At 52.0% G+C, this 16,968-nt stretch overlaps 1 protein-coding gene across 1 annotated transcript in view; it reads right to left on the bottom strand.

Annotated features, from left to right (window-relative positions):
- The window catches only part of LOXL2 (lysyl oxidase like 2), a 97,466-nt gene that overhangs the window by 40,438 nt on the left and 40,060 nt on the right, over positions 1–16,968 (bottom strand). The window contains exon 3 of the mRNA XM_037028655.1: positions 15,045–15,220. Within this exon, the coding sequence (XP_036884550.1) occupies positions 15,045–15,220 (176 nt within the window). The remainder of the gene's footprint in view (positions 1–15,044; positions 15,221–16,968) is intronic.

The raw sequence follows: 16,968 nt of genomic DNA, 5'->3' as shown, positions 1-16,968 counted from the left end.
GGGAGCAGGGGTGACTGGGGCCACCAGAAGACTCAGAGGGCCCCAGCAGCCTCTGCCATGTCCCCCCTAAAAGCCTGGAGAACAGGGGGCAGCAGCCCTAGCCCCCTGGCAAGGGTCTCAAAATTATAGCAGAAAAGAGAATGTGTTCTCTGAATTTTTATGTTCTGTAGAAAAACTAACCTAGATTTTGTATTTTACTCCTGAGCATGCGCGTGCTGCATGTATGTGAGCATGGGAGTGACTCTGCGTATGTGCGTATCTTTCCTGAGACTGAGGGTTCAGGCAGATGAGACTCAGCTGGTGGTGCCACCTCGCACACCACTTAGGATCCTGGGGCCGGCCTTTCTGAGTGAGAACATCCCCAGAGTGGGGTGGGTAGGGCTCTCTTAGGAATGAGGTAGGGAAGCAGTGTCTGCAGAGACCCAGGGGGGACGCGTCCTGGGGACCAGGGGGTTGGGGACACACCACTGTGACAAAGAAGGGAAAGATTCTAAATGCCTTGAGGTCTTTGGAAAGCCCCCTCCTCACCTGCAGCCCCGTGGATCTTTCTGAGGCAGTGATCGAGAGAGGCAGGACCCCACCGCTGGAGGAAGAAGAGGCGGGGTTGGGGGGCAGGAGCTCACTGCAGCGTGGGCTCTCCTCCCTGCCCACCCGCACTGAGTAGCAAGTCCCTGCTCCATACCTCCTCCAGGTCCCAGGGGTTTGGTAGAAGAATGGAAGGCCCCAAGAGGCCAAGCTAGGGGAAAGAAATGAGGGGCTACCCCGGGGTTTATGCTTTTCCAAGGCTCCCCAACCTGCCCTCAAACACCATGGAAGCTTCCTCCTGAATCTTTCACTTCTAGCCCCCACCCCTGCCCCTACCCCAGGGGACTGCCACCAGCTCTTGTAAGGCTCCCTAGGTGAGTCCCTGCCTCTGGCTCCCTCCTCCATTCCTCCACAGGGCCGGCCACCAGAAAGCTCTTTGTAATCATGTCCAGTGACTTTCTGCTCTCGCCTATGGAGCAATTACTTAGCAGTGGGCCCACAGCCTGACATGACCAAGTGTACCTCCCTTTGGAGCCCCCTCAGTGTCCCCAGCTGCCAGTCGATACTCAGATCCCATGAACTGCAATGCAATACAGCTGTGGAGTGGAGTGCCCAGTAAGGCTGGAAGTGCTCTCTCTACCTTAGTCCTCAAACAATAGATCAAGGGGCGTTATAGCTACTGCCCTCCCATTACCCAGATGAGAGGGCTGGCTGATTCCAGAGGTCTCCCGAGGCCCAGCCAGGGCGGGGCCCCTGAGGTATATGGCAAGAAGCTCTCTGAGCTGGGCAAGTGGGGAAGGGGTGGGGCCAGGTGCGGGTGCTGGCAGGGGGCTCCCAGAGACCCAAGCCAAATGCCAGCTAGGATGTAAATGAACTGGAAGTTGAACAGGACAATTATTTGGGTGCCTGGGGACTCGTGACTCCTCGCCACTGGCTTCAGGGTGCAAAGCTGGGCCCTGTTCCACCAGTCCTGCAGGACGGTGGAAAGTATGTGGCCAGCAGTGATGGCATTTGGCCCTGGTTCCTTCCACACAGCGTGGAAGGAGAGCTGCCAGTGGCAAGCTGATGTTGGCCCGCTGGGATCCTGCATTCTTTACAGCTTCCATCCAGGCCACAGGACCCATGCCACCGAGACACGTGGACAGGGGCACGCCGAGAAAGGGCTGAGGTCTAAACCAACCTGGGGGCCAGCCCCTCCTGCCTCTTCCCATCCCACAAGCCAGCTGGAATTCCAGTGTGTAATGCGTAATGCCCTGAAGGAAAGTTACTGCGGTAACATCAGCCCTGCAGCTTCTTCACAGGGCAGGCAAACTCATTACATTCACAGATCTCCCCTCTCACCCCACCCCTACACCTACTGTGGGGCAGAGCACAGGCTGGCTAAGGGCAGATGTGGAAGGTGGACCTCAGCATCCCTGCCACGACAGGAGAAGGAAGGCCCGGGAGTGGGAGCGCCCAGCTAGCCCTGTAACCTGCCCTGGATCAGGACAGCATCCCTCAGCGGGAGTATAACTGGTGGGTTCTCGGATGAGGAAGCAAGGCTGGGAGAAGCGAAAGTGCTAGAACAGGTGCAGCTCACCCACCAGCTCGCTGCGTGTGTGCACATGGGGTGACCGTGTGTGTCTGTGTGTGTCCGTGTTATCTGCACAGGCCTCTGTGGGATGGGCCTTTGTGTGTGTCTGTGAGCGTGACGATGTGATGTGTAGGGCTGTGTGTCCCTGCTGTGTGTGGGTCTCCGTGCATGTAGAGTGTGTGTTTGCACACCCACGTGGTGGACAGGCCCAGGGGGACTTGTTCCCTCCAAGCTGTAGGACAGCAGTTGGGGCAGGTTTATCTTCATTGTCTCCCCAAAATGGAATGTCTTTCTTCACCCTCCATGGAAGCAGCTCCTTCCTGTTCTGTTGGGATCAAATCCACCTCATTCATTCATTCATTCATTCACTCATTCACTCATTCAACAAAATACGTTCTCTCCCCTTCATGGACCCTGACAGACTTCCTCCCAACCACAAGGCCTGCCTCTCTGAATGATAATGACCACAAGGTCCCTCATTTATCAAACTCAGAGCTTCCCATCCATCCCCTTGCTCAATTCTCAAGACAACATGAGAAGGCTAATGCTACAGCACATCACAGGGGGAAAACAAGAAAATCTGGCAAGGTTTTGCAACTTCCCCAAGTTCACTCGGCTGATCAGTAGGTAAATGAGGGAGAGCACCGAGGTCTGACTCCTAGCCTGTGCTCTCAGCCCCTAACTACTGGCCTCTGAGTGGTCCTCGCCCCTACCCAGCCCTGTCTACTGCCTGGTGTTGAGTTCACCCACACAGGTCATGGCCTGGGGCTCAGGCCTCTGGGTGGTCTCTTAGGGGCCTGCCCAGTACGTACACATTCAAAGTCCACCCTGCGCCCACCCGGAGGAGCTGAGAGTCAGACCTGGGTGCATGCAGTGAGGGCAGGGCTGCCTCCCAGCTGCTCTTGACTGAGGCCTGAGGCTGCAGGGAAACCCTGCATGGCTCAGATTCAGCGCTCACTGCTAGTTAACGAGCTCACGTGGGCTGGTCAGGGACCCCGGTATCGGAAAACACAGGCAGACTCACAGCACTTCCCTGCTTATTTCACTGCTGTGGAATCCCTTCCACAACCACAAGTGTTTGGATTTTGTTCCCCAGGAAGTTTAACTCCAAAATAGAAAAAAACAATTTGAAACACTAGAACATATACACATTTTCCCCTTCTAACAAAGGGCTCACTAGACTTGCTAGTTTTACCCAGAAGCTGGTAATGTGTTTGGCACATCTTAAAATTAAAAATAAGTTCTGAATGCGGTCTCTCTTGCTGAAGACAGTAGTTCACTGAGCTCTCCAAAAGGCCTTCCTCCAGGGAATCCACAGAACCTTCTGTATTTGTCCTAGTTCATGCTTATCACACCCCCAGGGAGGATCTGAATCCTGGAAGGGACTGTCACCAGCTTCCAAAATGGAAAAGCAAGGTACAGCAAGGCCGGGCCCTGCCTCCCTCGCCAGGGGCTGGTAAAGAGCTTGGATTCCCAGTGCTGTGCCTGACCGATATTTCACAGCTTCTGAGAATGACTTGCAAATTCCACAACGTGACAGTGTAGGGCTGTTGGCAATAAGGAAAAACCACTAGTTTTGAAAGTCCAGTTGAAGATTGCATCAGAGAAAGACACAGGGAGGCAAAGCAAGAAGGCAAGCAAGCCCGCAATGCGAAACCTTCCTAAGACTTATCAGACCCGAGGCTCCCGGTCGAGAGCCTCCCTGATCTTCCCATCCCATTCCCTCTCCTCCCCTTTTCCAGCCAACCGGCTCCTCCCACTGCCACACTGATGTCACTCCTTGGACCTTCTGGGAGGCACGTTCACAAGGACCAGGTCTTTGTCCAGGGTCCTCCTTCCCTCTGCTCTGGGTCAGAATTTAACACCAGCCCAGCCTGCCCTCCCGAGTCATCCTTTCTGGAGCGGTACTGGGGTGGGAAGGCCGTGGTGGAGATGTGCCAGGCCTCCTCCATCCCACCAGCATGTGGGACTCGTGGGCACTGCACAACCTCTGCTCCCTTAACAAGCCCCTTCCCTCTGCTGCTGACAGGTTCCTGCCTCTTGCTCTCAAAGCCCGCAGCTTTCTTTATTCAGCTATTTAAACAAAATTGCCTTCCAGATAGAGGTCCACTTTCCCAACAGCCAGCGTGGCACCTGCCTCAGCACCTCGGACGGAACACACCCAGGATGCCCCTGGCCCTCCCTGCTTTCACTGGGTGGGGCTCTGGCACGTCCAGCTGGCAGACCAGAAGCCTCCCATGCCCTTCACATGTCGCCCGTTCCCACTCTAAGAGCCTGTCCTGCCCAGCAAGGCCTTTTCTGTCCTTCCACCACCTTCCTGTCCCCACTTCTGTTCCCCAGTCAGGGGTGTAACGTGGATCGTGGGGGCAGAAGGGTACCATAATTCGGTCACTTCACAAGGGCCCTGAGTGTCTCCTCAGTCTGTGGGGGTCGCTGGCACATTCATCCACGCCGACCATTGTGACTTTGTGGGTCTTGCTCAGAACCTTCCTGTGACCCCCCAGGCCTTATGCCTCAGTTAACAGCCACCCAGATCTTCTGTCTCATTCCCTCCCTTCCCTTTTCCCAGCCAGTGGTCTCCAACGGCCTTTCCAAAGTCACACTTTGAACTCTGGCACTTCTCTCCTCTCTACCTATCAGAATCCTACCAACCCCCAGGAACCATTTCATTCATTCATGCAAAAAATGACGTCCTGCCACTCTTGGAGGCCCTGAGGCATGAGGTAACCAATTCCGCAAGGCTTGCTGATGGAGGGGGGAGGAGGCAGCCCCACCCCCCCGTAGCCCCTCTGCCAGATACCCCATTCAGGCAGGTTTGACTCCCCCTTTATCCCTCCAACACGTGCTTTCTGAGCCACTCACTCAGTCCTTGGCCACACTGTCTTACACGGCTCTTTACCTGTGCGTGGGTTTTTGCTGCCTCACGGGACTGTGAGTCCTTCAAGGACAGACTGGGCCTCCTTCATTTCTGTATTACAGACACATAGTGTGTCTTCAAATATTTCTGGAATGAACCAATAATAATTTCTAAAAATCCAATGACAGGAATTCAGCTTAGCTAGAAACATTGGGCTCCCAAGCCAAAAATTCAATAAAGACTCCCTTTATTTCCTGTTTAATGCAAAATAAACAGCGAGGCAGCGCTTGCCTTCCTTCGCAGCGCAGCGCCCCCCGCCTCCCCCGCCCCCGCCCCGTGCAACTTATGGATGGACGAGGAGAATGTCTGCCCTTCACCCAGGCGTTCTCCTGCCACGGGAGCTTTTTAACACTCCCCCCTCCCCCACCAAATCTGATGTGAATAAACAGTTGTTGAACTGAATTCACAGCAGGTCTGACCTCAGCCCACATTTAGACGAGCAGCTACGTGGGTGTCATTTGTCAAGCGTAAGAGGCACGTTGTGTTAGAAGACTCTGGCTACGCGGCAATTACCCCCTTTTGATGATCAAAATGGGAATTCACGGGAGGAATGGCCTGTAACATTCTCCCGCCCATGACTTGTGTTGGAGGATGACAGGGGAGAGGGAAGGCATGGCCACCACACCTATTCCTCTGCTCACTGAAGGAGGCCAGTGGGGCCGGAGGGGGCAGGGCGGGGCGGGGCGGGGCAGTCGTGCTAAGCCACCAGAGGAAAAAGCGCACTCTGTGCGGGCCCTTCTATAAATCAAAAGCTTTGCAACACTGCTGGAAAATCGGGTGCTCTGTTTTATTTTCCAACCTGAAACGCTGGGTAGGCAACAGAGGCCGCTNCCATGACTTGTGTTGGAGGATGACAGGGGAGAGGGAAGGCATGGCCACCACACCTATTCCTCCGCTCACTGAAGGAGGCCAGTGGGGCCGGAGGGGGCGGGGCGGGGCGGGGCAGTCGTGCTAAGCCACCAGAGGAAAAAGCGCACTCTGTGCGGGCCCTTCTATAAATCAAAAGCTTTGCAACACTGCTGGAAAATCGGGTGCTCTGTTTTATTTTCCAACCTGAAACGCTGGGTAGGCAACAGAGGCCGCTTCTTTGGGCAGCAGGCAGGCCCTGCTGTCTGCAGGAAGCTGGCGGGACACCTGCTCCAGTCACCAGGCTCCCTGACCCAGCTGCTGAGGCCACAGACAGGGCAAGACTTGGACCAGGTCTGACAGGCCACCACACGCCCAGGTGGGGTATTGGATGCTTCTCAGAGCCGTCATCACCACAGTAACAAAGGAGTGATGTGTGAAATCGTCCATCTCCGTTACTAGACAGCAAGCTCCCTCAGGACCAGACTGTCCATTCATTTCCTTAACCCCCTCATTCCCAGGGCCTGGCGGAGGGTCTGGGCCCAGCTGACCCTTGTGTTGAACAGGGAGCGAACAGACACAGCACCCAGCTGCCTTGGCAATGGCCTCCTGGGGATGGGGCAGGTAGACTCCTGGGCACTGACCCCTCCAGCCTGGCTGAGGTGACTCAAATGGGCCCCGGGGGCCCATTGCCGAGCCAGACTGGACACCACAGCCTGCCCCAGCCACAGCCGCAGACCCCAGGACAGAGAGCCCGGCCAGCCCGGCCCCACTCCCTCCACAGAGCACCCCTCACACTTTCTCCCCCATTGACCCCTTCCTTTCCAAACTGCCACCCAGTTTACCACCTACCCACACTGTTCCCAGTGTGGGTACATGCTGCTCACACATCCGTTTCGTCTGAAACAATTGACAGTGCTACTTATCATTTATCTCATCTCACAAACAGCGATGATGGGATTTATGCTTTGGAAAGATGTGCCCTTGCTGAACTCCCAGATTGGCTGGGAAGGACACCATTTCACACCATTTTGTTGTGTTAGCTGCATAAATGCCCTTTTGCTTTTCAGACACTGTGGCCCATTTTAGTTGGGAAAGTGGGTCACCTTAGAACCGCTGTGGTGGCTGGCAAGCCTGAGCACAGGGAGGCCCTTGGTAAACAGGAATGTCAGCCCCAGACAGGATGTCATGCGTGCTCTGCCGGGCCCGGCACCGCTGGCCAGCTCGGCAGGGCCAGGGCTCAGCCGCTGTGGGCTCCTGGTGGAGCTCTTCACTCCCTTGCTGAAGAGTCCAGCACAGACTGCCCACTTGTGACCATTTCTCCTCCTGCCACAGAGGGAGACTGTCCAGCTGCCCTGTGGCCCCGGGTGGAAGCAGGTCTGTATTTAGGCTCGGAGGGACCACCTTCTACACGGCACAGAGCTGAACACAGCCTCCCTTCCTCTCCTAAACCACCCAGTGCGACCTGCTGCACCTCCGCACTGGTGGGGGGACCAACCCCTGGCTGGGGGTGCGGGGCATCTGTAGTGATGGTTATTTCCTTTTGGGCTCTGGGCCTCCACCCACAAAAGCCACAGATGCTGGTGAGATAAGGTTGCTCCTGAGGGGGAAAAAAACTTTGAAGCATTTAGCAGCTGTCTGTGACTAATAAAAACCTGGAATCCTAGAATTTAAAATTTTCCCAATAGCTTCAGTCCTGTGGTTAAGAGAAGAAAACGCTTGCCCTGGCTGGGTGGCTCCATTGGTTGGAGTGTGTCGTCCATACACCAAAGGCTGAAGGTTCCATTCCCAGTCAGGGCACATACCTGGGCTGTCTGTTGGGTCCCCAGCCAGGGTGCATACGAGAGGCAACTGATCAATGTTTCTCTCTCACATCAAAGTTCCTCTCTCTCTCTCTTTCTTCTCGTCCCTCTCCCCCCTCCCCTCTTCTCTCTCTAAAATCAATAAGCATATCCTTGGGTAAGGATTAAAAAAGAGAGAGAGAAAAGAAAAAGTATTTTCATGTCTCAGCACCCTTGCAGAAGGATGTGAGGGCATGGGGACAGGGCCACTTGGTTCTCCCTGCTCTGCCCTGGCCAGCCTCTGTTGGACCCTCCAGATTGCCTGGGCTGCCTGCTGGCCCAAGGGAGGCCCTGAAGCTGCGGGACCCCTGGGGCCTAAGCCACACCTTAATCTCACAGCCTAGGGTCTGCCAATCAGTTCTGGTAACCTAACTGCACTTGCAAAAGCGCCTTTGAAAAAGTGGGCCAGTCGCTGGTTTGATTCCCAGTCAGGGCACATGCCTGAGTTGAAGGCCATATGCCCAGTATGGGGTGTGCAACAGGCAACCACACATGGATGTTTCACTCCCTCCCTTTCTTCCTCCCTTCCCCATCTCTCTAAAATAAATAAATAAAATCTTTTTAAAAAATAAAAAAAAAATTTTAAAGTGGGTGGGGAAGAAGGAGGGGTGGAGAGGTGGGGGAAAAAAAAAAGACCCCACTGTCTCCTGAGGTAACCACACAGGCCTCAGACACACGGATTTCTGTGAGCACATGACGTACAATTCACAAAACAGCCAAGGGCTCTGCCTAGAGGGTATCTGGGTTTGTCATCTCTCCTTATCTAATGCTTTTCCCGATTTGTCTACCCGCCACAGACAGGAAACAAAGCCTCTCCAGGAAAGAACCTCGAAACCCTGGGAGGTTTGGTTGGAGCTCTGTTTCCTAGGGTTAAAACAGATGTCTCCCTTTGGAACCTATGGTATTTCCTATTTTATTTTATTTTTTTCCTGCTTGCCTCTCTGTAAGGTTTTGTGGTTTTAAGATTTGAGACACACTGTCCTTATAAGAATGCTTTCTGACAGGGAGGTGCCCAGAACCCTTGGAAGGGTCCGTCACTCCAGACAGATGGCTGCAGGTCTCAGGCTCCACTTGGACCGGAACTCAGGTGTCCTGCCTGCAACTCTGGGTCTCAACCTTAGAACACACAGCATAAGGTGAGGGTGCAGCCCGGGCCAGACAAGGGAGAACTGAGACTCTGCCTGGCTGACTTACTGGGTGAAATGAACCCAGGCTGGTAGGGCAATGGTAGGAACAACTGCACAGTCTGCAAGTACTTTTACAGAAATCATCTGATTTTCCCCTGCAGAATATTTAAAACCACCTTCTAAATAATGAGTGCGTGCAGTGCCATTCTGATGGAGAAGCCATTGCCACTCTGGACAGACCTTCATAGCTAGAAGGGTCTGAATTCAACCCACTCACCTTAAAGATGACAGTGGTCTTGCCCAGTGTCCTAGCTGCTGGCTAACAGGTAGCTCAGGGTCCACACCTGTGAACTCTCCCTTGGTGGGGTCATTCACACAAAGAAAGGGTGCTCTCTCCCTTCTTTAGAAGGGAATTTAGGAAGTGTCAAGGGGCCCCCAGGATGCCCCAGGAGGGTGCAGAAGGAGTTCACTGGAAGCAGGGAGTTCATTCAGTGAAATTCCATCAGTCAGGCCCCAGGGCTTAGTGACTCATGCTTCTGGCATCCCTGAGTAGGATGAACTTGGTCTAGACTGATGCACAGTTTTCTTCCACTCTCGGCTTCAGAAATTCCAGTGTGCTCCTGAGAAGGGCCACACCTGCGAGACTGAACCAGTCTATTCATTGACCGCTGGGGTCCTGAGACACAGAGAAAGCATTAACTGACCCTTCACAGTGACCTCACTCCACTCTTGGCCACTTTTGAATGTATGAGCCCTAAACTAGGGGAACTCGAGAAAGGGCTTTGGCTCTCACACACTGATGTATTAATAGAAGAGTGAGGGTAAGAAGTCTGTGCTTGCTTTCAAGGCCAAGGTTGTAAGTAGCCAGGGAAGAAGCAGGGAGATAGGTGAGCACACAGCATACGTACTACTGGCATCCCTTCTGTGTGTGTGAAAGAGAGAGAGAGATAGACAGACAGACAGACAGACACCAATTCACACAGTGGCAGACACTGCCAACACAGTGGGCACCTGCTGTATGGGCTGGGTGCATTTTCATAAACACAGAGTTACAAGGGGTTTTAGAGCTTGGCGATCACCTTAATCCGCTTCCTTCCCAGTGCAGAAATCTGGCTGCGACTGCCCTGGCCAGAAGCCATCCTACTCCTGTTTTGATTGCTCCAGTGACCTAGTGAATGGGGCAACCCTGTGCACCGCAAAGGGCCGGTCCTCCGTGTGACGGAGTTTTTACGCAGGGCTAAAATGGATAGCCCATCCTAATTCTGGGCACCAATACAAATCACAAGCATTGTCCCTACGGCAGCACTTCAAACATCTGAGAGACCTGCCATGTCCCTCCCCACACGGTGCTCTTCTTGACACGGCATTTTCACTTCCTCAAATGAGGTGGGTTCCAGACCTGTCCCCATCCTGCTGGTCCCTCCCCTGGGAGATGCAGTTAAGAGATGGTCCCAGAACTGACCCCTGCACTTATTTCTTCGTCCAAAGAGCAAAGACTTTTGGAAAATTACTCTTTAATCAATGCATTGATTTATGTTCACTTTTTAGCAGCCACATCAACCTGCAGCTTATGCTGAGCTGTTAGTCAGCCTCTGGGGATAGCGACAGTTTTCGGTCACTCTCCCCAGCTTTTGCTCTGTGGCTTTCCCCCCATGAACCTTGATGTAGGACCTTCTGTTCATCCCTAATATGTTACAGTTTGGGCCTCTTGCTTCAACCTACTGAGGTTTTTCTGAATCTCTCTGCATAGTGTTCTATTCTAGCAATCCCTTCTAGTTTTGTCTCTTAAGAATCTGATCAGCACTCATTTTAATCTCCATGCAAATTCCTGATACTTGACAGAGAGGCAGGAGCGGAGCACTGGGAGACGCCTAAGAGCCCACGCACTGTGTTCACACTGACCGCTCAGCAGTTGTCCTGGGTACCATCAGCATGTACACATGACTCCCCCAACGGCACGTCCACCAAACCTACACCTCGTCCTTCCATGCACTACATTAATAACAGACGTTTCCTTAGTCAAGAGGAGTGATTCCATGACTTCAGCTACTGACCTGGGCTATTTACACGAGGTATTTCAGGGAAGCTTCTCGGCATCCCACAAAAATCCCCTATAGGTGGGCTGGGCAGCTCCCTGGCCATCAGGCCAGCTCTGAGGTGGGCACAGGCTCTAGCCACAGGACAGAAGAAGCCTCTGGCAGCCCTCAAAGGCTCTCCTCAGACGTCCGGGTATCCGGGCCCTTTCATGACCTACTTTCATCCCATGCCACAGGAAAGAGGCCCTGAAAACTGTTCGGCAGCTGAAAAGCCCTTGAGTGTCGGGGACTGAACCAGGAGCCCCCAGGCTGGCCCACGGGAACCAGTCAGATTTGTGTGACGGTGAGGGGGGACCTTCCAGGAAAATGTGGAGTTTGGAAGACTGTGGAAGTCATTGGCCCCCCTTCAACTCAGATGACCACCCCCGGGTCATCCTCTCTGGGTTACTGGAAATTCATTTAGGAACTAGGCTCCGCGCTCTGAAATAACCTTCCAGTTTTTCCGAAGGCATGTATCTTGTCTTCTCAAATTATAAGGGCTGGAAGACAAGGGCCAAATTTTCTTTCCCTGATGGCGTCCTGGACTGTGATGTGCAAGCAGTGAATGCCCAGCAAGTGTCCAAGACAGACAGGCACCGAGCTTTCCTATCATGGGCTCTCAGCCCTTCCAGAATAAGTACTCTTCGACATATTCCTTCCGTCATTCCTCTGCCTATGCTACATGATTAAGGCTCTGCTTTTCAAAACGTCCATCTTGCCCTGGCTGGTGTAGCTTAGTGGATTGAGCGCGGGCCTGCGAACCAAACAACCTTGGTTTGATTCCCAGTCAGGGCACATGCCTGAGTTGAAGGCCAGTTCCCGGCAGGGGACCCACGAGAGGCAACCATACATTGATATTTCTCTCCCTCTCTCCTTCCCTACCCTTCCCCTCTAAAGATAAATAAATAAAATCTTAAAAAAAATAAAATCTTAAGACAAAACAAAACAAAAAACCCGCCCATTTATCTCGCCTTCAAATGCTCAGCATGAGAACTACCTGTAGAGGTAGTCACCAAAACTCCATTGAAGTGATGCCCACAGAGTCCTTCTCCAGAATCACTTTTTTCTTAGTGGTGAAACCCACTGGCATGTTGGGTTTTGCCACCTTCTTTTGCTTCAAATCATCAATGACTTTCTTATACCTGGAAGCCTGGACCTCTACTTGACAGTCAAAGTGGATTATCCTGAGGTTGTAGGCTGAATGGGGTCCATTAAAAATGCTATAAATACGCTCATTGTCCTAGTAGACAGGGCAATGCTATAAAGGAATAATTTGCTTCTATGTACCTCTCATCACTGTTTAGTCTGATATTTTACTTTGGGAGATTCTTCGCCTTAGGGGATAATGACCTTTGACCTGCATTCTTGGGAAGAAGAAAATCTGGGAGTGGGAGATATTGTTCCCATTAGGTACCAAGCATTATTTCTATTGGGTAAAATGGGGAAATAGATAGAGCCCCTGCCCTTCGGGAGCTTCCAATCTCATTGGAAAAATGGGAAACACGTATGTGGGTGCTGATTATTCTGTATGAGGTTATAAAGAGTGACAGTGAAAAGTGTGAAACCGGGTTGGAAAAGCCCAAGTCATAAACTTCATGGTAAAGCAAAGTTGTCATCAGTACCTGGAGCACTAACTAAAATACAACCACTCTGTAACAGTGTCTCCCAGTTATTCCTAATAAAATAGCAGCATTTGAAGAGTGCTGCATCCCACCAGCTAGAAAAGGCTGGAGATCCTGTCCCAGCATGGCCTGGGAACGTATGAAAAAGAGCAGGATGGCGTGAGTCATGGAGGGAAACATGAAGACCAGTCTGGGTCGAGCTTCCTCCAGAGCCCAAACAGGGCGACATGAAGTCACTCACGGTCAGCTGGAGGCTAACCCATGGGCACAGCTCCCTGGCCTGGACTCTTGGCAGCGCCCACTGCCCCTCGGGGGTGACATCCAGCATGTTCCTTCAGGAGGAAGTCTTGGCTGCCTACCCGCTGGCCCTAAGCCCCACATTCCCTGCACATGAATGGTGCAATCAGCATCAATATTTGCTAATTTCATTGTTTAAGTGGAGAACTCGTTGAAAAAGATAAATCGGAAATGAAGCCATAAATGCAGAAGAAGGGTCTGAAGCCCTTTGCCGTCCCAGATGCTGCCCTGGATCAGGGGGCCACGTCGGAACCGCGTGAGGGGGCTTAGAGGACAGGCCGGCCCCACAGCAGGAGGCTCTGCTTTAGACGCCAGCTCGTGCCTCGTCATAGAGACTGAATCACACCTCTACACACAACGGGAACGAGCGTCTTAGAAAACATTTCCTCTGGTCGTTTATCCATATCGAGAAACTTCGAAATATACATACGATTTAAAACCATGATTACATAATTCCACTTTTTGCCATAAATTCTACTGACGCCATCAGAAGTGCAGTCAAAGCCCTGGCTGGTGTAGCTCAGTGGATTAAGCGCAGGCCTGCGAACCAGAGTATTGAGGTTCAATTCCCAGCCAGGCACATGCCTGGGTTGCAGGCCAGTTCCCAGCAGGGGACGCACAAGAGGCAACCATACATTGATACTTCTCTCTTCTCTCTCCTTCCCTTCCCCTCTAAAAATACATAAATAAATAATCATAAAAAATGCATTTAAAGATTATGAATAATGGTATGTGTTATAATTCTGTATTTACTGATCCATACCTGTCCAATAAGCAAGAAAGTTTAACTACATTACAGCTGATTCATAAGATAGAATATTTGACAACTAATAAAAATAATGGTTTGACGAGTCTTTGATAATATGATAAAATTTTCAAGATATATAACACTAAGTTAAAAATTTAGATATGAAGCTTGGAGTCATAAGCTTTCAACATGATAAATATTACCCAGAATCTGCATTTTCAAAGGGTTCTGACCCCCAGCTGGACTTGGGAACCACTCTCCTGAGGTGGCCAGCCTCTGCAACAGCCCCCCAGTGACCCCCAGTGACCCCCACCTCCTGTCCTCGCGGCCTCGGGCAGTCTCCTCCCACACTGTACGTGGTTGTTTTGTGGGGCCAGTGGAACACAGCAGAACTGAGGGGACAGCCCTTCCGAGATCGGCTTAGGAAGGACTGTGGCTGCCATGTTTTGCTCCTTCTCTTTCTCTTTTGAGTCCCATACTCTTGAGAAAGTCCTAAGACAACTACATGTCTTAAGGAAACTCAGACAGCGGTGGAGAGGCTGCGTGGAGAGGACTGGAGAGCTCCAGCTGACAGCCAGAAAGCAAGCACAGCCTGCCCACAGCTGCAGGAGCCAACCTGGGAGAGCCTCTCCCAGCCGCAGCCGACAGCCTGCCTGCAAGACTGAGAGACTCTGAGCAGAATCAACTACCTAAGCCACCCCTGGACTCCTGACTCTAGAAACTGTATGAGATAATAACAGTTTGTTGAATGAAGCTGAAAAATCTGGGGGTCGGGGGTGGGTAACTTGTTACACAGCAATTGATAACTGATACGTTTTCCTGATCCAAAGGGCAGGCTCCTGAGCAAAGCACAGAAGGCCTTTCATGCCTCTTTTCTAGCTGCACTTCACGACCCCCGGATCCACGTCTTCTTCAGCAGCACTGACCTGCTTATCCCCAGTCCACAGCTCCATGACTCTGGGCCTTTGCCCAAGCCGTTCCCCAGTGATGGCATCCCCTGCTCAAGAAATCCTCCCTCAACACTACCCCCCACCAGATCACATGGGCTTGGACCCCCTCCTTAGTGCTCACACACACTTCTTGAAATCCGAAAGCGAAAAGCGAGTTACATGGAGAAAAGAAAACATCCACATGAAGGAGTCAGTGGGAGCACATAACTTGCCTCTATGTGGTTGACCAGTGAATTGTCGAATTTGAACCCGGGAATTCTTTTCTCACTGCACACCACACCCACGTCTNGCTTATCCCCAGTCCACAGCTCCATGACTCTGGGCCTTTGCCCAAGCCCTTCCCCAGTGATGGCATCCCCTGCTCAAGAAATCCTCCCTCAACACCGCCCCCCACCAGATCACGTGGGCTTGGGCCCCCTCCTTAGTGCTCACACACACTTCTTGGAATCCGAAAGCGAAAAGCGAGTTACATGGAGAAAAGAAAACATCCACATGAAGGAGTCAGTGGGAGCACATAACTTGCCTCTATGTGGTTGACCAGTGAATTGTCGAATTTGAACCCGGGAATTCTTTTCTCACTGCACACCACACCCACGTCTTCTGTGTGCTTGCAGTCGGTGACACCCCAGCCGTTGGAGGAGCAGGCTGCAAGGGTCGACTCCTTGCCAGTGCAGTGGACATTGTCCAGCCAGATGGGCCCTGAAGGGAGCAGAGGAGAGAGAAACCAAGCACTCTGTCAAAGTAAGTTTGGATCTTTGGGGACACCAATGTTGTACGTGGAAAGAGATTTTCTCTAATCTTGGCAGCTGTGTGTGGTCATCAATTGATTTTCGGTATATCAAGATATTGCAGAGAGTTCTAGACCATCTATCTGGATCCCCTTGGCAGACGGACCTAGTACATTGACTGAATGTGATCAGGGTAGAAAGCAAGGCTGAGCCCAGGTGTCACGGGGCATAGGGGAAAGGGCAGGGACTTTGCACACTAAGCTGAGTTTGACTTCTGGCTCAGACTTCTGACCTCTGACTACTAGCTATGTAACCTTGGTCAAAGCCCTTTTATCTCACCAGGAAAGTGGCGATCATAATGACACTTGAGTCCTGGAATGTGTGCAGACTAGAGATAATGCATGGTATATGCCTAGTGTATTGTCAGCCTATGGTTGCCAAAAAAACGGTAGTGATGATGATGACGGTTTTAGCTACACTGACTATGGCATGAGCCAGACTCACCTTCCGTCTGTAGCGGAGGCTGAACTAGACCCTCCAGGGAAAGTCTAAGCTATCCTGCTGCTGAGGCTTTTCATAAAGGCATTTTCACACGTGTTCCCTCCCCTGACCTCCCCACCCCTCAGGGAAGAGGATGAGGTAACATCACTATTCACACTTCACAGACATGGAGCTCTGGCTCAGACAGGGTGACTTACTCTGCAAGGCTACCCCCAGAGCCTGGTACCCTGGTCTGTTCTCACTTCCTGATGTTTCCATGCACTGACTCAGAGACTAACCCACAGGGCCACCTCCCTACGTTTCCAAAGGCAGGTGCAGGTACGGCTGGGTTGCAGCAGCACATCTGCCTGGGAGGCCTTGTGCAAATGGGCTCCCCTCCTGGCCTTTATCCAGTTTGCACTAATCCTCTGCACTAAGGTGAGGATTCACTGGGCAAAATGTTAGAGGGTTAATCACAATGAGACACCTCCCCACAACCATCAGGATGGCTACTTTCAAAGAGCCAGGAAATAATGAGTGTGGGTGAGGACGTGGAGAAATTGGACCCCCTATGCACTGTTGCTGGGAATGTAAAATGGTGCAACCTCCATTAAAAACAGCATGGTAGTTGCTCAAGAAATTAAACATAGAATTGCCATACAATACAGCAATTTCCACTTCTAAGTATCTACCCAAAAGAATGGAAAGCAGGGCGCAAAGGGATATTAGCAAACCCGTGTGCCTTACGGCATTCGTTATTCACAATAGCCAAGAAGTGGGAGCAACCCAAGTACCCATCGACCTAACGTGGTACATCCATACAGTGCGATATCATTCAGCCTGGAAAAGGGAGGGAGTTCTGACTCATGCACGCACAGCACGCGTGAATCTTGAGTTAATTACACTAAATGAAATGAGCCAATTCCAAAAAACCAAATACTGCCCGATTCCACTTACACAAGGCTCCTAGAGTAGAAAGACTCACAGCGACAGGAAGTAGAGTAGGGGGGGTCAGGGATGGGGGACGGGGGTGGAGAGTGGTCGCTTAACGGGGACAGCGTTTCAGTTTTGCAAAACGAAAAGTGTTTTGGATGGTGGGTGTGCCACCATGGTGGCAGTGTGATGGTGTGGCAGGGTGATGGTGTGGCAGGGTGATGGTGTGGCAGTGTGATGGTGTGGCAGGGTGATGGTGTGGCAGGGTGATGGTGTGGCAGTGTGATGGTGTGGCAGTGTGATGGT

The sequence above is a fragment of the Sturnira hondurensis genome, unplaced genomic scaffold (genome assembly GCF_014824575.4).
Source record: "Sturnira hondurensis isolate 20B ecotype Veracruz unplaced genomic scaffold, ASM1482457v3 Scaffold0020119, whole genome shotgun sequence".
NCBI classification, from domain to species: domain Eukaryota; kingdom Metazoa; phylum Chordata; class Mammalia; order Chiroptera; family Phyllostomidae; genus Sturnira; species Sturnira hondurensis.
Note: the sequence above shows the minus strand (reverse complement) of the source record. Positions and strands in the feature narration are given on the sequence as shown.